Below are 21,887 nucleotides of genomic sequence, written 5' to 3' on the forward strand. Positions count from 1 at the left end.
TCTGGATCTCTTTTATAAAAGCAAACCCATAAGCCCCTCTAAAAATAGAGAAATGTATATAAGAATTCAGCCCCAGAAACCCTACTAGAAAAGAGGAGAAAGGGCTGATTGTAACATTTGGGTTTCACTATCTTGACTGAACTTTTCCTGAAACTCTTAACCAGTTTTACTTTTTCATATAATCACAAGGTCTGTTCTCCAATACAAAGGAGTTAGTCCAAAGTTCCTCTATTTATTTCAGGGAGGTTACTCTGGAATTAAACTTAGTACAGAATTTAGCCTTGCTGAATGCACCAGCACCTCCCCTGCTTGCCAGCTGTCACCCAGCATAGCACATTTGTTTAATCTACAACTGCTGCTGTCTCAACATTCCTTCACTAAAAATCGTTCCTTCCTAAGGTCTAGTTATAGCAGTGCAGGCGCCTCTGGTCTTCGGTGCCCAGCACATGCAGGTCATCAGAAGTAGCCTAGTGATCTTTAGTACAAAGAATGGCTGTATATGTGTGAAACAGGGAAGATAAATGAGACAGCAAGGCCTTCTGAGGAGCCACCACCAGTATCCAGTCACCAACAAGTCCTAAATCATAGAATCATAGAATGGTTTGGGTTGGAAGGGACCTTTAATGATCATCTAGTCCAACCCCTCTTCCTCCAGACCAGGTTGCTCAAAGCCCCATCCAACTTGACCTTGAACACTTCCAGGAATGGGGCATCCACAGCTTCCCTGGGCAAACTGTTCCAGTGCCTCACCATCCTCATAATAAATAATTTCTTTCTAATATCTAATCCAAACTTAATTTCATCTATTTTAAAACCTTTACTCCTTGTCCTGTCACTACAGCCTCTACTAAAAAGGCTTTCTCCATCTTTCTTATAAGCCCCCTTTAAGAACTGGAAGGCTGCTATAACGTCTCCCTGGATGCTTCTCTTCTCCAGGCTGACCATTCCCGGCTCTCTCAGCCTTTCTTCACAGGAGAGGTGCTCCAGCCCTCTGATAATCTTTGTGGGCCTCCTCCAGAACCACTCTAACAGATCGACATCCTTCTTGTGCTGTGGGCCCAGAGCTGGCTGCAGCACTCCAAGTGGGGCCTCACAAGGGCAGAGTAGGGGGGGAGAATCCCCTCCCTCAACCTGCTGGCCATGCTTCTTTTGGTGCAGCCCAGAATACAGTTGGCTTTCTGGGCTGCAAGTGTAGGCTGCCTGCTCATGTCCAATTTTTCTCCACTATAGCCCCAAATCCTTCTCAGTGCTGCTCTAAATCATAGAATCATAGAATTTTTCAGGTTGAAAAAGACCTATAAGATCATCCAGTCCAATCTTTAACCTAGTACTAAAGTTCACCACTAAACCATGCTACTAAGTTCTACATCTACAGGTTTCTTGAAGACCTCCAGGGATGGTGACTCAACCACTTCCCTGAGTAGCCTATTCCAATGCTGCAAAACACTTTGAGTAAAGAAATTTCTCCTAATTCCGTTCATCTCCAATACATTCATCACCCAATCTCTACAGATGTTTGGGATTGTCCCTACCAAGGTGCTTGACTTGGTCTTGTGGAACTTCATGAGGTTTTTGTGGGCCCACTTCTCAAGCCTGTGCAGGTCTCTTTGGATGGCATCCCTTCCTTCTATTGCGCCAACTGCACCACTCAGGTTGATGTCATCCACAGACTAGCTGAAGCTGCACTCAGCTGCACTGTCTATGTCATTAACATAGTAGGTGGTACTGATCCTAATATGGTCCCTTGAGGGACACCTCTTGTTAATGTTCTCCACCTGAATATTGAGCCATTGACTGCAACTCTCTGGCTGAGAACTTCCAGCCAATTTCTTATCCACCAAACAGTCCACCCTTCAAATCCACATCTCTCCAATTTAGAGATAAATAAATGAATAAATAAGCACCATGGATAAAATAAATAAATAAATAAATCAGAATTCAGGAAATCTTGTGCTGTGTTATTTTGCAGAGGCTGCTCAGGCACTGATGGTTATTCAGGCTCCTGCCTCTGCATGGTCTGAATTCACCATGTACTCAAGGGAAGAAAGCGAGTTCCTCCAAAGGGCTATGATGAACAGGGACAGGTGGTTATGCTTTTACCCTTCTTTGATTTACTAGCTGCGGCTTCAGGCTCAGGCACCTAACTTCGGTGTTAAAAGTAGAGGAGATGCCAACAACCCCGGGCATGCAGACAGTGAGGAAATCCCAGTGCCGGGGAGCTCTCCCTTCCCTCCCCAGGACAGAAGAGCCAGCTGGAGAGGCTGGCGGACACGGGCAGCTCGCTCCTGGCATGCCGAGCCCGGTGCCGCAGGAGGGCAGCAGCGATTTGCTTTCACTAGACCCGGCCCGAGGGATGCTCAGCATCGCCTCCGATAGCCGCACGGTGCGAGGACGAGAGAGCTTGGCTGGGGAGCTGGGCTCAGACCAGCCCGGCCCTGAACGCCAGGTTTGGGGTGTGCTGGGCGGCTGGGGGAGCCTTAACCCCGGGGGTGGGGGTGGGGGTCCGTCCTAGCTTACTTTATCGGAGCTGAGCCTCTGCGCTTTGGGTTGCACCATAAAGTTTATCTGGCAGTGAGGGTTTTTCCAAGAGTTATTGAGTCAGTCTGGAAGGCAGGGAGTAGGAAGCTTGTTCCAATTATATATATGTTTGTGTTTCAGATATGACATTTAGCCCTCTCAGCTCGTATTTCTAACGCCTATTTGTATGTCTTCTCAGAGCATTTCTTTCTCAGAGGGGGGCATTTTGAAAGAGTAATGATGCAAAACTGTGGTGGGTGGTGATTTTTTTTTTTTTTTTTTTTTTTTTTTTTTTTTTGTCTTGGTGTTGCTAAGAAAGTGTAAGCAAAGTCCTGGCAGATTTCTGGTGCACAAAGGCAGCATCCCTTTTCTGGTTTATAAACCCCTAGGGTTGAGTTCACCTTCTCAGCCAGAAGGCTAGGACAAGGAACAGGTCCCTTTGAATGTCAGAGCCCCAAAACCACACTGACTCTAGTCAGTAAATAATGATAACCGCCTATCACTATTATTTTCTGTGCCTCTTTGGTGCACGTTTCTTTCTCATGCAGTTTCATGCATGTGAGAGTTTTGTCCACGATGACCATGAAAGGATATTATTGGAGGGACATGGGAGTGGTGGAAGTCGCTCTGATGTGCATCCTTCCACACTCTTCCCCAAGGCAAGCCAGAGCCAGTGTTAAGAGCTGTGACCTTTCCCGGCTCATAGCAGCCTTCAGAAAATGAACCTGAACCTGTCATAGGAAGGAATAATGAACTGGGCTCTGAGCCAATGCCCCAGAGAGGAATTTATGTCCTGACACAAGCACCTCAATGCCTTTTCCATCTCAGGGGCTCCATGAGTGGAAGGGGTCACCCTGGTTATCACCACCTCCCAATGCCTCGCACTGCAGCTTGGCATGGGGTCAAATCTCGTGTCTCCCTGGCCACTGCCAGCTTCCTGCACCACCAGCATCCCCTTTCTGCCTTTAACACCACAATTTTTTACGTGGCTACTGCTCTGCCCAGGACAGACAAAGGGCCTGATTCCAGCAGTGCTGCCCCAGGCACTTCAAAGGGGTGGCTCCACTTACGCAGCTCCCGGTGAGACAGGATTCAGGCTAGGGGCTTGAGTGCTTCACAAATAACCCCAGAGTTTTCTTCACAGTGGGGGGAAAGAAATTACCATTTCTGTTCATGTAAGAAAAGCTGCTTGCTGTGGTGAGTGACAGATGATGGCTATTTTTACAATAGACACACACAATTATCTCACACTCATTTTTAAGAGCAAATTCAGAGGTGAGGGGAAACAACAGCCAATATATGATAAAACCTGGAACCCATTCTCAGGGATTGTCTGTCATTTGTTACAGTTTTGTTTGAAATCAGTTCCCCCCAGCTTTTTTTTTTTTTTTAATGATAAAACTAACCCAGAAAAGATGTTGGCTTCCTAGAGTTACATTATGCTCCAACCACAGAGCTTCCTATCTCATATTCTCCCAGAAATAAGTTTCACAACAGAAGTAACATTCAATAGACCAATTGAGTGGTCTGCAGATGTCAAAAGTGACATGAGTTCCCAAACTTTGTGCACAGCTTCCTGACATATCTCCAACTAGATCTGCTAGTTGAGATTTTTAGCAATATTACTTTGATAAATAGTTTATATGAACTATTATGAGTTTATATAATAGGGATAAGTGTGATATGCATATCAGCAGAATTTATTGTGGATGCTATGAGAACATCATTCAAGGTTGTTATATAAGTTGTTGTAAGCACCCCTTTGATTTTTTTGGGTTCTGTATGAATTGAATCATCAGTTTTTAATCTTGTAATGAGTTCTTTATATAAATCACCTTAAGATAAAGCCTGACCTTGTTTCTTTTGCAAAACTAAAGCAGAAAATTTCAGAATAAGAAACAATTTCCCTACCGAAGTCAGTGGGAGCAATTTTACTGATTTTAATAAGATTGAGGTCTGGCTGAAAGCAGACATGCCAGTAGTACTTCATGTGGAGTACTTTCCTCACTAATGCCCTTTGATTGCTTCTTTTGGAGGGAACAGATGGACCCGATTTTTGTATGTTGAATATGTTGATAAGGGCTCAATTCACCATATCTAGCATTTCACTTCATTTTGCTTCAATATGTTTATGGAAACATATTTAAGTTTTGCTCTCTTCAACACACCAAGGTCTATGTTGGAAGGAAAGCTACAGTCCCATTTTCAGAAGTCACCTTCATTGGCTTTGCATAAAGTTTCATTTTCTGAATACCTGGTTCCTTTTTGGCTCACTGTGTAAAAGTTTACATAAAGTTTTACTCAGCTGAGTGAAACATGCTGAGGACTAAAGACTACGCCTACTAAACTCCTTGCTAGCCCATTACTCCCATAGATACAGTGGATCTATGCACTGTCAGACAGCTCTGTAGTAAGAGTGTTTGTTTAAATACCTGTCCTCCGCAGGCAGCTGCCCACAGCACTCAGCCAGGCAGACCTCTCTGTTGCTGTGCCAATATGCAGCACATATTTCAGGCTGGACACAGCTGTGATTGGACAGAGGGGGTGTGCAGCCAGGACAATTAGCACAGCAGCTAATGACCTTTCCTACTCATCCCCCATATCGGTGTAAAACTAGACTTGTTCTCAGGAAGAGTATTACATCTTACAGTGTTGATCCAGGAGCGTGTATCGGATTAAAATAATAATTTGTTATTCCACACTGCATTATCCAGGGTTATCCAGGTTACCGGTGCTTGCCATAGCATCCTTGCACAGGAATCCTTGAATGACATTGCTGTAAATCCTTTCTGTCCCAATCCTGCTCACCTGACTTTGATATCAGCAGTTGATTGGAAACTGTCTCCGAGATCAGTGTCTCCAGGGCAATGAACTCCTCTTCAAAGAAGTCACAGACCTTACCACTGTATCTGAATGAACAGCTCAACATCAGCACTCCCTCCATTTCAAATATATGCATTAATTTAAGAATGTAGCAGACGTGGCAGCCACAGACAGAGAAGTGTGACTCATCCCAGCTGCACTCTGTGCATGCAGGCCACATGAAATGTCAGTCATCAGAATGCACGGTGCGGTTCATTAACTTCAAGGCCCAGCGAATGCTGCTTTGCATACAGTGCTTGGAGAGGAGACAAAGAAAACGAGTTCATATCAAGCCCTGATGAAGCAAAACCTGAGGTTTTCCCCAGCTTTTCTGAATGCAAATGAGAGTGACTCATATTTCCTTTGGGTAACTTACTATTTCCACACCAAACTGAGGTAAGATGTCCCTAGAGCTTGTTATCCCCAAATTTCACTTTCTGTTCATGGGTCTTGCTTAGACCTTACAGGGTCTGAGGACAGCCAAGCAAAGCTATGGCTCTAGCTTGGCTGTGGGAGTTTTCTTGCTACTCTTTGAACCATTCTTGGGATTTAAACAGGAGGAAGAAACAACAGGCAAAACCAAAACCCTCCAGCCTTGCTGTGCTATCTTCTAGGGGCACAGTCAACACCAGACTTAAAAGTCCTAAGGGATCCTGTATGAGGTATGCCAAGTCACCAGTCTACCCCTCAAGATAATCAGCTGAAAACACAGGGTTTTTAGAGAAGATTGAAGTCATTCCATGCACTGAATGGGGTTCTCAAATCTCTGAGCCAAGTTAAGCCCCAGGGCAGCCAGTGAATATGTGAGGTTTAAATGATACCAGGTTGGGCTTTGCCAAGTGGAGTTACCCCGAATTTACTCTAGTGCTCCAGAGCAGAATTTGGCCAAAAGATATTAAACTAATGGACATGATTTAGTGATGGGAGTTGGCAGGTCACGTTTAGTATTGGACTTGATGATCTTGAAGGTCTTTTCCAATCTAGAAGATTCTAGAATTCTGCACAGCCAAGTCATTAACCAAGACAGGAATTGAAGGCTTGATCTTTCTTACGCAGCTGCACTGTTCATTCTGCTGCTAAGGGCTAGCAACCCTTGTGTGCTCAGCTCCAGAGCCTAGTCTCACTGAACAAAATGAAAAGGCTCAGGATGGGCCAGAATTTGGGCCTGTGCATAAATCAAAACTGTTTTCCCACTGCCAGATCCTACAAATACAGACTTGGTATGCACCATTTGGAGTACGTCAGGCATTTATGGCCTCAATACACAGAAGGCACAACTTGCCATGTATTTTGGTTTGCACCTATTACCTCATATCTCTTTGTATGGTTTATTTTCCTGTCTCCTCCCACCCACTAAAAAACATGTTTCTAACATTGAATGCACAAAGTACCTTTTTGTTTCCAGTCAGGTGTCATTTGGAGGACCTGGCATCTCTGTCCAGGGTTGTCACTGTGTTCATTGACAGGAATAAATGATTCTTTAATACTAAAAATGTGACAGGTGTCAAAAAAAAGAAAATGAGTTTTACTTCCAGCTTTGGCGGAACAAATGCACAATTCAAAACAGATCCACACTGAGTGAAAATTAGTTTGCCCTGCAAAGGCAGTTTCAAAATAATCAACCACAGCTGTGGCTCTGGGAACAATTGACATCTGATTTGGAATAACCTGGGTCATTCAGGACAAGCTTATTTAAGAAAATGCTTAGGTCTTGTCAGAGAAGCAAATAACTGATTCTTCAGGCTCTCTGAACATGCTGAATGACATGTACATCTCTTCAGCTCTTCCAGTTTGTCTGCAGTGAAATGATATACCTGGATTTTATAAAGGCTTGAATAGTTCAACAGCTGGTAAAGTAGATAATGCAAGCTAAGGTCATGAGAAACTAGGATTACCATGTGTCTCAGGCCTTGGTCCCTATGTATATGTGGCAAGAAAGAGAAAGTGCATCTCCAAAACAACTTCTAGGTTTTTATGCCTTCTTTCAACATATCGTGCATGTACCACTGTTAAAGGCTGTGTCCCTAAATAAGAGGAATGCTACAGTGAGTCAGTTCAGCAGTTTCCATTTCCATATGCAACACTCTATCAATATGGGTATCTGATAATAATTTTCCTTCACCCTCCTTCACCCTCAGTTAAACCAAGTTTGAAAGATGGTGAAAAATATGACCGTCTTTCTCTGTCACTGATAATCATGGGGAGGAAAACAGAAAAAGAAGAAACTTACCAGGAAAAATCAACAATGTTTGAAATATACAGCGTGAAATATTTGGAAGGGAAGCTAGTTTGTGGCCTAGCTTTCATTACGATTGCCATTCTCTAACTGGGGAAGGATGTATTGTATTTGCATATGAAAAGTCACATTCCCACCCCACGCTTTGTAAAGTTATTGTCTTGGTTATAAAGATACCTTTCACTGATCCAACCTCAGTACGATATTTTCTCCAAGAACTTTCCCAACCTCCTGATTCTGAGCTCAGGTGATTTTCTGAAAGTGATGTGGCATGTCTATTAAGGGCATCCTAGGTCTGCCTAGATATATTTAGTACTTTTCCAAATATTTGTCCAATCTCCCCTCAAATCCATGTGGAATTCTGCACCTGCAACACCCTTTGGTATAGAGTCCCATAGAGCCACACCTCCACTTTGAGGTGAGTCCCATAGAGCTACACCTCTGCCTTGTGTATGTTCTGAACTAGGTTCCTTCATTTGAAGACTCTTCCAACAAATTCTTGTGTTGGAAAAAGAATAGACAGTCCTGATTCACACTCTGCATGTCTCTCAAATTTTGTAGACTTCTATCAAATCTACCCACAACTTACCCATTTCTAACCAGGCAAAACAGTCCTAGTCTATTCAAACCATTCTTTGTATAGGAACTATTCCATGTTTCTGACTTGATTCCATGATAGCTGCTCCAGTGCATACAATTTAGGTTAAAAATATGAAATAAAGGAAATATACATGAGAAATTACTCAAAAACAACAACAAAATGTTTATTTGAATGTTCATCTTTGAAAGTAGCTTTCAACAGGTAACTACACTTTTCCTCCACTGCCCTAAAAAGGTCTAATAAAAATTATAAAACTATATTTGGGTTTCTCCACTGAAAAACTGAGGGAAAATGGGCCCAGACATTCTGATTTCTCTCTCTTTTTTTCTTCCTCTAACAAGTTTCAAAAAGAAGAAGAACAGAAAGAAGACGTAGAAGAAGTAGTAGTAGTAGTAGAAGAAGTAGTAGTAGTAGAAGAAGTAGTAGTAGAAGTAGTAGTAGTAGAAATAGTAGTAGTAGAAGTAGGAGCAGTAAAGAAGAAGAAGAAGAAGAAGAAGAAGAAGAAGAAGAAGAAGAAGAAGAAGAAGAAGAAGAAGAAGAAGAAGAAGAAGAAGAAGGGGAAAAGGAAGCGGAAAAGGAAGCGGAAAGGGAAAGGGAAAGGGAAAGGGAAAGGGAAAGGGAAAGGGAAAGGGAAAGGGAAAGGGAAAGGGAAAGGGAAAGGGAAAGGGAAAGGGAAAGGGAAAGGGAAAGGGAAAGGGAAAGGGAAAGGGAAAGGGAAAGGGAAATGTGCTTCTGCTTGTCAGTGACAGGGAAGCAAAGCCTCATGGCAGGCGGCTGGGTCTGTCTCCTAACAGACCCAGAGTGTTTTCTGAATCTGTGTGTCTAATAGAGACCTCATGTTCTCTTGCCTGGTTTCTCATGGTAGCCTGCTATTCACCCAAAATATTAGCACAATGAGAATTGTGCAATAACTTATTGCATAATTATTACATATTATACAAAATGCTATAACTGTTCATATTACATTATTCAGAATTAACATGTTATTTTAGGGCACCTTCCTTTGCACTCATTCTCCAGTCATACTGGTCTTGGTAAGAGTATAGATGGTAAAAATTAACACGTTGAAGCAAAATGCTTAATATTTGATGCTTTCTTTACACTTCACACATAAGTGAGGAGAAGGAGAAGGAGAAGGAGAAGGAGAAGGAGAAGGAGAAGGAGAAGGAGAAGGAGAAGGAGAAGGAGAAGGAGAAGGAGAAGGAGAAGGAGAAGGAGAAGGAGAAGGAGAAGGAGAAGGAGAAAGAGAAGGAGAAGGAGAAGGAGAAGGAGAAGGAGAAGGAGAAGGAGAAGGAGAAGGAGAAGGAGAAGGAGAAGGAGAAGGAGAAGGAGAAGGAGAAGGAGAAGGAGAAGGAGGAGGAGGAGGAGGAGAAGGAGGAGGAGGAGGAGGAGGAGGAGGAGGAGGAGGAGGAGGAAGAGGAGGAGAAGGAGAAGGAGAAGGAGAAGGAGAAGGAGAAGGAGAAGGAGAAGGAGAAGGAGAAGGAGAAGGAGAAGGAGAAGGAGAAGGAGAAGGAGAAGGAGAAGGAGAAGAAAGGGAAGGAGGAACAGGAGAAGAAGGAAAAGGAGAAAGAAGAAAAGAGCACGAATTCCCAGAGGAAGCTAATTGAATAATCCCTCCACCTCCTCCTCATTCCTTCTCTCTGTTCCCTTCAGCTGCCAGGGTCCCATGGCGACGGCGGCGGCAGAAAAGCATCCCCGCCCGCAGCCGCGCCATAGCAACCCGGACGTCAGCGCCGGCAGCCAGGGCCGGCGGGACAGAGCGGCCGGGCTCCCCCGGGGATCCCCCCCGCGTCCCCCCGGGCTGCCGCCCGCATCCCCCTGGGGCTGCCTCCGCGTCCCCCAGGGACCCCCGGCGGCCGGGGAGGGGCCGCGCGGAGCCCGCCCCGCCGGGAGGCGCGGCGCTGTCCGCGGTGCTGACGGCTCCGGACCCGACGGGGGGTCCAGGGGACCCGGGGGGGGGTTAGGGGGGCCTGGGAGTGTCTGGGGGGCGGGATGCGGGAGCTGCCGCCCTCAGGATGCGTTAGCCGTGGCCGGGGACGGAATCAGCGGCAGTACCCCAAAAAAAGTCGCTTTGCACCCACCCCGGTATCGAAGGAGAGATCTGCAAGATGCGCAGAGTGTCTCTATCTCCGCCAGAGCCCCGCAGGGGTGAAGGCGCTGCGCGGCTTCCAGCATGAGCGGCCCCTTCCCGGAGGTGCCCTCAGCACGGATCGCGAGGAGAAGGAGGAGAGCGGCGCCCCTGGGAGGATGCTCTGGAGCAGGTATGTGCGCTGAGAGCTGCCGTGCTGAGCGGTGCTGGGGCTGTAGGGATAGCTGCCTCTGCAAACACCCGCCAGGCTGTCTTTCCCAGAGGTTCATTTTATGCGTGTTTATCTGCGTGCCTTTAAAATCGTTGGGTTTCTTCAAGGAGGGCTCGTTCTTCAGGACCAAATGCTCTGCAGGGCTCGGCTGTTAAGATGATTCTGCTGAAAGCCAAGCGGCAAGTAGAATTACTGCAGAATGAAGAGCTGCATTTCTACAGAAATCTATGTTCCCTTCACCTACACTCAGTATTTTTATTTTTAAATTATGGCACTTTTTCATTTATCCAGCTGGCTTCCAGCATGACAAACAAACAGTATGTTGGTTCCACAGAGTTATGGAGAAGTAAAACTGCCTTCTGCTTTCAAAAGGCCATTTGTGTTTATGAGGCAGGATTCACAGCCAATTCTTTCTGGCAGGGATTATGCTCAGTGTTTCTTGAAGATTGGCTGCTAAAGCCACTGTTAATCACTTAAACAAGTGGCTTGATTTGCAGAAAAAATGTATGCCAACCAGGAGGCCTCCTTAAAAGCTATTCTTCACTTGGATATGGATTATATGGATATGGAAAATATGGATTTTTGGAAGCTTGATTTGTGAGTTTATTTTAAACATCCTGGTCTCAGATGAGTCAGTAAGGGGAGAAATATCTATACGTTCGATACATTTGGGGAGCTCTGCTCCTCAGCTCAAAGTAAGAGCTCACAGACTCTTACAGCCCCGCAGTTCTCCTGTGAAGTCTCTGTTTGCAAAGCTGTGCAGTGCAGTTTCCCCATCTGGCTCATGCTACGTAACCTCCACATGCATTTTTCATTTGCATCCCCAGCAGGTATCCTCCCTCAGGTGTTTAAGTACTTAGAGTGACCCCTGATTGGAGACCTTTCAACAAGACTATGCAGAATAACCCCTAGCAGCCTCAAGTAGGGCCTACTGCCCCTCCCCACCACAAACAGCACTCTCAGCACCAAAACTTGATGCAGCACTTGTGTGTTTGGGATTTCTCTATTCCAGCATCTTCCATCACACCCTAGACTCTCTAACAGGCTGCCAATATTGTGCATCTGGCACCCTGCCCAAGAAGAGATCTCCAGCTCGGGGATTATCAGCAGGCCAGCTTCTCACTTCAGTGGCTTCTACTAGCATGCTTTTTTCTTACCTGAACCCAGCTCAGCTGGGACACCCCTTCCAGCAACCACCATCAGGCATATCCAGTCTAACTGTGGGCATTGTGTGGCCTTCAGCTCCCTCTTGCTTCTCCAGCAAAGTCAGTATGGGCAGACCCTGAAACGCTGTCATTAATGGCCATGACCTCTGACAGAGACCCATGGGAGCATTCTCCTACTGCTCATTCAGGTCTTCTGCTTCTCCTGTTCCTATCAGACAAGTCCTCCTGGAAGCATCTTCAGATCTCTGGCAACTTTATCCCTGGCATTACTATTAGCCACTGGTGCCACCCCACTCCCTGGCACTGTGTCTGGCACAGGTGGCCTGTGTCGTGTGAGCACTAGGTCTGTGCTCCTGAAAAAGGTACGGAGCCGTATGACAGGCAGCCTCTCATCCTGGCATCAATGTTTTTACCAGTGCAAAAATACTGTTACCATATGAACTGCCTGAGCACTGAGAAAGCAGCTTTCACAAGCTTTAATATCAAGAATTCATCTCCACATGAACTTTTCATATAGAAAAACAAACAAACTAACAAACAAACAAAAACAAACCTTCAGCTTCTCCTAGGAAAACTGGCAGCAAGAGGTTGAGCTAAGCTGCTGTTGTCCTCACCAAAGCTGCTGGCACATTTTCCCTGTGGGGGAGAGGACACTTGGCAGGGAGAGGGTGAGAATTTTCAGGAGATGGGCAGAGAAATCAGCCAAGCGTGAGATCCACCACAGCTCATCTGTCAACACCCACTGTGACAAACCAGCCCGGGTAAGCGCCGCGTTCCTCACATCAAGCAGAAGTGCATGCTGCATTGTGGGCAGGGCCCAGCATTGCCAAAAATGAATGTAAGCATGTGGGAGAGAGCACATATATTTTTTTTACCAATGAATCAGGAAAGGGTCCAACCTAGCAGCGTCCGAGGACAGACGCAGTCCCCACTAAGGCAGGCAAGCAGCCTACAGAAGTATATTTCAAGCTTTTCACACTCTCCTTGCCCAACTCCAGTAGGTGGAACCTATTTTGACAGTAAGGTTGGACACAAGGTCAGTTCCTCTTCTCCTTGATCCCACTTTTCATGCCCCCACAGTCACACTGGGCAAAGATCTTAGTTCTGCCATTATTTTTAGATCAGTGCTAATCTGAAGTGATGGCCTTGCTGAAGAGTTTTACAGCCATTTCCCGACTCTGCAGATGCTGATGCGGTGAGGGTGTGCATCCAGGTAGCAGTGAGCACAAATCTGTCTAATATTTTTCTGCTTTCTGTCCCTGAACCAGAGCATGATTTGGGGTATAAATGGAACCTGCAGTCACTGTAAAGGCTGCTTCCCACTGCCAACACAGAGCAAATGTACTCTTAGGGCTTAGGTGCATGAATAAATTATTGTGGCCTATCAACTTGCCTCAAGTTAACAGAGCTACAGCCACTGCCTGAGTGTCAACCTCAACCCTCTGTAAATACATGACAAAAATTCACCAACTTAACTGTAGCAAGAAGGCTTTTCTCCCAGAACCTTTAACATCACAATGAGCACGTCTTGCCATCACAAGAGATGGCGCTGTCCCTTAAGAAGAGTCAGCCAATGTGCAGTATCTTGTGGCTTACAGGTGTCTTTCAACCCTGAATGATCGTCGAATTGTGCCCCATGGATTTGCTTTGGGCCAAGACTCAGGCCTTGCGCTGAAGCTCTGCAGGCAGAGGATTTAATCCAGATGTGAAGTGACAGAACTAGAAGCAATATATGGGCCCTGTTCTTGGCCTGATGAGTTACAGCCTGGCTCACCAAGTGCTAAGCCTGGTTAGTCTCTTACTTTCCTCAAGCACACAGCAGAAAAACCTTGTTGAGATTCATGCTCATGCAGTCACTGAATACAACCCATACTCTTTATATGTGCTAGAACTTAAGAACATCTTCCTTTATTTGATTCTGTCCATATGTCACACTCCCATGACCTCACCCTGCAGTGCAGGCTAGGCTCCTGGATGCTGATATAAGATGCAATAATGTACGTCAACCTATGTTGTCAGTTCTGTCCAGAAGCTTTTACCATACATCGCGCTGTGGCCACACTGGCACTGGAAGCTTCGTACCTGAATCAGCCTATGCACACCTCCAGTCATGCTGTCTTTAGTTAACTATGCTGCATAACAGGAATGCCCACCAGCAGGATAGAGCTAGGGTTGCAGGCAGCAATGTATGAAATATGGGTATGAATCTCATGAGATTTATTCTATTCAAAATGTCTTATTCTCCTGATAGAGGAGGGGCAGGTGTTCTCTACTGGAATGCAGACAATGAGGAAGAAAACACAACCTCAAGAAACGTCCAGGTTTTGCTCAACCTCAAGAGATGTCTGGGTTTGTCTCAGAAGAGCAGGTGGGAATAGGAAAGGCTTTGTAACAGGAGCAGGGCAAAGAGCTGAGCACTTTTATGAGTACTAGACCAGAGACAAGAGCTGGAGGGAATCTGCGTGCTTTCAAAAGCATGTGTAGCCACATTCCTACCCTGGAAGTGGAAGTACTAAATGGCCTCAATATGTATGCAGTGATCCCTGTATAGCAAGAAACAGTTACAGGTTAAAAGGCTCTGTGCTCTTCTATAAAATTATTATTGCCCTGAGAGCAAGGGCAGTTGATAAGGTAGTTGATCTGAATTAAGGCAAAGATGAATGTCACCTTCTAGCATCTTGCACCCAGACAAAAGCACCCCATCCTGATTCAATTTGCTCTCGCTTCTCATGTTGATTAAACTCCTTTAGATGAAGCATTCCTCTTCCAGTCTGGCAGCTATTCCCAAGAGATTCTTCAAAGAGGGAAGTCTAGGGAGTAAATGACCAACATAATGCTTTTGAAATAATTTGCTGGGCCACAGCGTGACCAGCATTTTGCAGTGAGGAGAGGATGCAGAGAAGTAAAATATGTTGGATAAAAAAGCCACTCTGTTTGTGCTAGGGTAAGTAATGTTGAATGGTCTTTCTCTAGCTACCTTTTTGATCCTAAAACACAGTAGTTGGCAAAAAGTGTTTGTTCTTTTGATTAAACACTAAAAAAGCCATTTATTGCATTCCTTTGTGAATCTAATTAATTTTTACTGCTCCAAATTGCAATGGAAACTATACTTCTAGACAAGACAGTAAACATGTAAACACACAGTAACTACGCCATGTAGGCTTTGTACAACAGCAGAGTAGATATGGCAGTGGTTTTATGTCATTCTTGAAGCTCTTGTAGCTTTATGTCATACTTCTCTGAGTAACAGATCTGTTTTGGAGAGTTAGCAAGTATATGTTTCCTTTACTATAAACCCAAAGAGATATTCCTAAAGATGGTGTATTTGGGCCTTCAAATCCCAAAGTAAGGCCCATAAAATGGGAACTGTGGCACCAGGAAATTATTGTTTGATGATTATGAATCATTTCATATACCCTGCTTTTTTTCCATGTAAATGCATAAAATTCTGGGTTTTAAACAGAAATACAGGGAGTCTTCACATCAGTTTTAAGAGTTTTCTCACTCTATAATATTCAAAAGAATAAGTGAGAATTTTGGCACTGCTGCATCAGTGCAGACTCACAATTACTAGAAAGTATCATTTCACTCAGATCAGTATTATTTTGGTTTAAATGGAGAATCAAACAAAAACATTTTTAAAAATAAAAATGCAATTGGGCCTTACATATTTACTACACATAATTTTTACTTTTTATCTGTCCAAAAACTGCTTATTGACCTGAAAGGCCAGGGGAGACTAAAGAGCTCATCACCATTTTTTACAGATCTGATATTTGCAAGCTGGACAGCTCATTGACACTTAAATCATATTTCACTTAGCAATGCAACAAGTGGGGGCATGAAAACTGGAGAATCACCATCTAACAAGATAAAGAACCTCTATTTGTATGCTAGACCAATACAGAGCAATGCATACTCCGGGCTTTTCACATTCACATTGCCATTAGGTGCATTATCCATAACGCAGAAGTTTAAATCTCCACTACAGAAAACAGACTTTCCCACAGAAATAGAAATAAAAATAAAAAATGTGCAGGGTCATAGACAGAAAGGTTCTTAGTGTCAAATCAGGACATGATTCTGGTCTCAGTACCACCTGGGAAAAACAGGATTAAACCCACAGACAGAATAAATAACCTTTAGTATAAAAGTAAGTCAGCTTCTGGTCCATTAGAAGGAAAAAATAATAATGCAGGAATCTCAGATCATACTTGCTAATCAGACAACATTTGCTTTGAGAGAGAGAGAGAGAAGGAAAGAAAAAAAGAAAAGGTTCCAGCACAAGCATACGGTCTCTGGTGAGCGGTGGCACACAGCAAGGCTTCTCCCATTCTGGTTTTGCTCTCCCTGTTAGCAAAGCTCAGACACAAGATAGGTGGATACATTTCTTGACATTCTCCTTTCTCTGCAGTCACCTACCAGGTAGCTCTCCACATACGCCTCTGAGGATGTTACGTACGTTCCCTGCTAGGGCTGCTGAATTGCATGTTTGCATATAACTTGCATTCCCCAATAAGCAAATGTTGGGCTGACTTTTACACAAAATGCAACAGAAAAAAATAAAGTACTAACTGAGTGCTACAATTCTATAACTATATAGAGACTTCCACTACTCTTCAATATTGATCAAGAAATTTCATCTGGTTATTATTCTACTGACTGTAATTTGTGCAGCAAGCAGCTGGCTATTTTTAGCTGGCAGATACTTTTGCATGGCAAGGGAAATTAAGGAAGAAAATTAGCCCATAATGTTTTTTTCTATCTGGTTAATAGGCTCCACGTGTATTATTCTATTACATATAATTCTAACATGTAATTTAGCAGGTTGTGCTGTCAGTGCATCCTGCCACTCTGCCAAAGAAAGCAGCCCAAATCCCCCACAGGAAGCTGACAAAGGCAGGATATCTCCAGGGGAGCAGATCCACCTGATGGAGAGGGCAGAAAGGGAAGCAGGGACTGCTTCAGAAACCAGGACTCTTCTGCCAGGCAAAGCTACTAAGGAAATAACAAGGGAAGGCAGCTAAGGATGAGGGGGAAAGAAAGACCAGGTGTGGCAGCATGAGAAGGGGCAAGGGGCAGGGCATCATGTGCAGGCTTAAATGCACACCTTCCTTTCCAGGTGGCTGACAACCCGACCACCACAACACCCACTTCTGGGTCTCATTCCTGATGTCCGCAAGTGCTATTTTGAGACGAGGGACTTGTGCAAGGTTCCTTGTTTAACACTGAAACAAAACCAGCTGTTACTAGCCTCAGAGTGCTTCAGCTAAGTGTTCAGCTGAGCATGAGCTGTTTTCAGTTCCCAGATATTGCCTGAACATGAAAGCTGCTAAATGAGGCAAACTGCTTTGGTAGCAGTGTTGGTGACTCACACATTGACCCATTTTCTGGTTCACAGTCAGCAGCTGGGCACGGTGTGAGGTCGCTGCTGCGGGGGCGAAGATTTGGAAGAGAGACACCACGGGGTCCTGTCATAGGCTGGCTGCCTCTGTGCAGAGTGGCTGCATCTATGCAGATGTGCTGTGCTACTTTCAAATGCATTGTGCATTTTCAAGCATGCTGAATTTGTGCCTGCAGCATGGAGCTGATTGTACATCTAGTCTGTTCAAGTGAAGCACACAATGTTATATTAAGCTCAGCTAATGAACACAGGGTCTAAAAAGCTGGGGGAAAACATCTTCTCTAACCACATTAAACAATTAGTACATCTTTTCCTCTTCCACATCTGACTGTATTTTTGTATTGTGTTCTTGAAGGTGATACAGAACAATGCAAGGAGCAAGATCCCAAATTCATCCAGTGCCTTGGTACCTCCAGGCTCCATTCTGAGTAGGCAGACAAGGAGAAAGCAGTTGGTGCAAAGCTAGATATAGGCAGAGCAAAAAACATCAGCAAAACACACACACAAAAAAAACACCACACACACTGCCCAGCAGCTGCATTACGGCACTTCCTCAGAAATCAAGAGGTCACTCTAGCATCCATTCAAGTGAAAAACATTGTCTAGAAGGTAGGTGGATTATTGATCTTCTTAGCATTCATGATGATTTTGTAGTGAGCAATCAGAATCCATGTTGTATTACTGCTCTGTGCTGCTTTGGAGGGGTGAGCACTGGGGGCTCCCAAGTTCAACTAATATAAATCTAATAGTGAGCAGTTTGGCAACTCAGAGAAGAATAATACCTTTAAACATAGGTCTAATCTCTCTTTTTTTTTTTTTTTTTTGGCCTCATGCTCACAGACTTGTTGAATTTCACTAACCTGCCTCATAGCCATGAAGGCTATGAAAAAAATAAATTGCCAGGCAAGGTAATTTCTGTAAAGGTTATAAAAATGAAGACTGCAAGGATCTGACATTGAAGGGAAAAAGAGAAAGGAGGTTATCACAAACTGAACCATCTACATTTAAAGAGGAAGGGGGTAAAAAGAATGGATATTCAAGTCATTTGGTATTCTTCTCACCATTGCAAGCCAGCAGGTCATTTCAGCAAGGGACACCTAAATTCAGAAACCTCGTTCTCAGGGTGACAGAGGGAAATGCTGATATCAAGGGCACAGGTAACTAGCAAGGCAATGACATGCAGGGACAGTATACACAGTTCAGAATAGACTCTTTAATGCATACAATGTCCAGCTGTTGATGAAAATAGTATGGTGTGCATAGCACAGCTGAAATGCTATCTTAGCTCCTGATCCTGGTGCTGGCAGTGGGCCCCATTTACACAGCAAGGACACCAGCCGTGGGCCTTTGGGCTGTCCCTCACTCAGCCCTTCTCTTAACACCCCAGTACCCCGGTAGCACCCACTCAAGGCACAGCACAGTCATCCTCAGACTATTTCACTCAGCTCTCTCTGTCCACCCCCAGCATAAGCAGCCACAAGCAAAGCTCTCCACACACCTTCCCTTTCCTGTCACTCAAGCTGTGTCCCCCGAGCCAGATCCACATGATGCACCTCTGGACCTCCGCCATTCCCACCCCTCCATCCTCGGTGACCCTTCTGGAGAGTAAGGGAAGGAAGGGATACTTCCTTCTTCTCCCATAGCAGGCCTGTGGAAATAGAAATATTTCTCTCTGGATCTATTCCAGAAAGCAGCATTTTCCTCACCATGGAAGAGATGAGGAAGATTCACCATGAGGGGGCCCTATCCAGCTTGGTACAAGTCCTTTCACTGTGCTGATCTTTCCTTTGCCTTTAAATCCAGATCTCTCATCTTCCAAAATTGTGTCCAGAACCAGGAAGATTCAGCTTCTTCTATTCAAGAAAACAGTAAGAACAAAAAATCCATTCAGACTGAGTGGGCTCAAAAGCATCTCAGCTAGTGAAGGACAAATTACCTTTGGGTAGAGTATGAACAGCACACAAGATGGGAAATACGTAGTATACTTAATACCTAGTGCTACAAAGATGGTGAAGGGTCTAGAGGTCAAGACATGTGAGGAGCAGCTGCAGTCCCTTGGTTTGTTCAGCCCCGAGCAGAGCAGGCTGAGGGGAGGCCTCATGGCGGCCTGCAGCTCCCTCACGAGGGGAGCGGAGGGGCAGGCGCTGAGCTCTGCTGTCTGGGGACAGCGACAGGACCGGAGGGAACGGCATGGAGCTGGGACAGGGGAGGGTCAGGCTGGGTTTAGGAAAAGGTTCTGCACCCAGAGGGTGGTCAGGCACTGGGACGGGCTTCCCAGGGCAGTGGTCACAGCACCGAGCCTGCTGGAGCTCAAAAAGCATTTGGACAACACTGTTAGACATAGGGTCTGGTTTTTGGGTGGTCCTTTGGGGACCCAGGAGTTGGACTCAGTGATCCCTGTGGGTCCCTTCCAACTCAGGATATTCTATAATTCCAGTATTTTTTATCATACTTTGCCACTTTTACAGTCATAGTCATGTAGTGACAGTGTATGTACTTCAATCTAAATACAGGGATGTTAACACCAATGCTGCTAAAAAAAATTGATGAGAGCAGGATTTGGCTGTTAGCATCATGATCAATGAAGATGTAATTATTGTGAAAATATTACTCTCCTTTCTACCTCTCAGTATAAGAAGCACCTCCTTTGTCTGACTACTTTAAAGATATATGTAAAGTCAAGTGAACAGAGACAATGTCTGGTTTTGTTTTTGATTTTTGGTTGTTTGTTTACTTGTTTGTTTTTACAACTTCCACAACCAGGTACTACAGCTCATTTCTGGAATCAATAGAGCATATTGCATTCACTGAGGTTGTGAATTTCACCAGCTTTGGTGAAACTGCACCTCAGTCTGTATCTGCAAGATGGACTTTATCTTTCAGAGGACAGAAATGATCATCCTACAGTAGCTGGACCATTAATAAAAGTCTGTATGACACATAATGGCATCTGCTGTACCAGAAAATCTTATATTTCTGACCATTTCTCTGAAATCAATGTATATTACCTAAAATTATCTTTCATTGATTTCACACACATTTATTAAATAAAACTTGTTGTCTTTTCTGTTTATGTAGAGCCTGAGCAAAGGACATGACTATGATGTTTGACCACAGTATGGATAACAACAACGCTCCCTTTGTTTTCCCTACTTTATTGCTCCTGCTGCAGAACAACAGCTACCCCGAGACCTTCATCCCTCCTGCTAGCCACGAGATGACAGAGTCACCCAAGGAACCCAGGTCAAGCAGGAACCATACTGTCTTGCAGTATGAACTGAGGCCAGGGGAAATCATAGCAGCCAGTATGGTTTTTGGAGTATTGTGGTTGTTTTCCATCTTCGGAAACTCCCTTGTTTGCTTAGTGATCCATAGGAGCAGGAGGACACAATCAACCACCAACTATTTTGTTGTCTCCATGGCTTGTGCAGACCTTCTCATCAGTGTTGGAAATGCACCATTTGTGCTACTTCAGTTTACTTCAGGCAGGTGGATGCTGGGGAATGTGATGTGCAAGCTGGTGAGGTATATACAATATCTCACCCCTGGAGTCCAGATATACGTGCTCCTCTCCATATGTGTGGATCGATTCTACACTATTGTCTACCCCCTGAGCTTCAAAGTGTCAAGAGAGAAAGCCAAGAAAATGATTGTAGCATCCTGGATCTTTGATGCTGCATTTGCATCACCAGCTTTCTTTTTCTATGGCTCCAATGGGGATGACCATTGCAACTTCTTTCTCCCAAATTCTTGGGAAGGAGCCACCTACAGTATCATCCATCTCTTGGTGGTGTTTCTGATCCCAACCATCCTCATTATCCTATTCTACCAAAAGGTTATCAAGTACATTTGGAGAATAGGCACTGATGGCAGGACTGTCAGGAGGACAATGAATATTGTCCCAAGGACAAAAGTGAAAACCATCAAGATGTTTTTAATGTTAAATTTAGTGTTTCTCCTGTCGTGGCTCCCTTTTTATGTGGTACAGCTGTGGCACCCACAGGAAACAGACTACAGAAAGTGTTCCTTGGTTTTCATGGCTATCACATTGATCTCTTTCAGTTCTTCAGCTTCTAAGCCAACCCTGTACTCAGTGTATAATGCGAACTTCAGAAGAGGGATGAAAGAAACTTTTTGCATGTCCTCCATGAAATGCTACAGAAGTAATGCATATACCATCACTACCAGTTCAAGGATAGCAAAAAAAAATTATGTTGGGATCTCAGAAATCCCAGCACCAGCCAAAACTGTAACCAAAGACTCAATCTATGATTCATTTGACAGAGAAGCAAAAGAAAAAAAGCTTGCTTGGCCTATTCATTCAAATCCTCCAAATACATTTGTCTAATTGGCTTAATTGCTTTGAAAGGTGATTATGTACCACAAGAACAAAGAGCTTTATCTCCTTTTTGAACCAATGTAAATTTACATATTTTTAACATGACTTTTAGGGAGGAAAAAGAAAAGATGTTTTATTTTATTAAATGCATTGATTTTTGATGTATCCAGTCTACTTAATTTCAGCTACATTCTGCTTTTGGAAGTACTCTCCCTGAATCATGAGCATATTTGCTTTTTTACAAAAAAAAAAAAAAAAAAAGCTCTTACATATTTAATCACTGTTTATTAGCCACCATGTATAAATGCATAAATCCACACAAAGCCATCTATATTTCCTTTTGTTATATCCTTATGAATAGTGTTGCACTGGGGTTTTCCTTGTTCAGACCTTGTGAGAAGGATTTCTGTATGTGGACAATGCTGGCATAATGCTAAAACTATTGAAAACAGTCATAACATT

General features: G+C 44.2%; 1 protein-coding gene across 4 annotated transcripts; it reads left to right on the forward strand.

Annotated features, from left to right (window-relative positions):
* Positions 1–10,140: 10,140 nt before the first annotated feature.
* GPR19 (G protein-coupled receptor 19) lies at positions 10,141–21,604 on the forward strand. Of its 4 annotated transcripts, XM_040545016.1 has the most exons (3): positions 10,141–10,477; positions 18,890–18,954; positions 20,259–21,604. In XM_040545016.1, the coding sequence occupies exons 1-3, from the start codon at positions 10,390–10,392 to the stop codon at positions 21,432–21,434; spliced, it is 1,329 nt and encodes a 442-aa protein (XP_040400950.1). In that variant the 5' UTR covers positions 10,141–10,389; the 3' UTR covers positions 21,435–21,604. The 4 variants fall into 4 exon arrangements, with proteins under 4 accessions (XP_040400950.1, XP_040400953.1, XP_040400955.1 ...); XM_040545019.1 differs by lacking the exon at positions 18,890–18,954 and having other exon boundaries at positions 10,336–10,477; positions 20,165–21,604; XM_040545021.1 differs by lacking the exon at positions 18,890–18,954 and having other exon boundaries at positions 10,373–10,477.
* The last annotated feature ends 283 nt before the right edge of the window (positions 21,605–21,887 follow it).

Source organism: Cygnus olor, chromosome 1 (genome assembly GCF_009769625.2).
Source record: "Cygnus olor isolate bCygOlo1 chromosome 1, bCygOlo1.pri.v2, whole genome shotgun sequence".
Classification (NCBI taxonomy): domain Eukaryota; kingdom Metazoa; phylum Chordata; class Aves; order Anseriformes; family Anatidae; genus Cygnus; species Cygnus olor.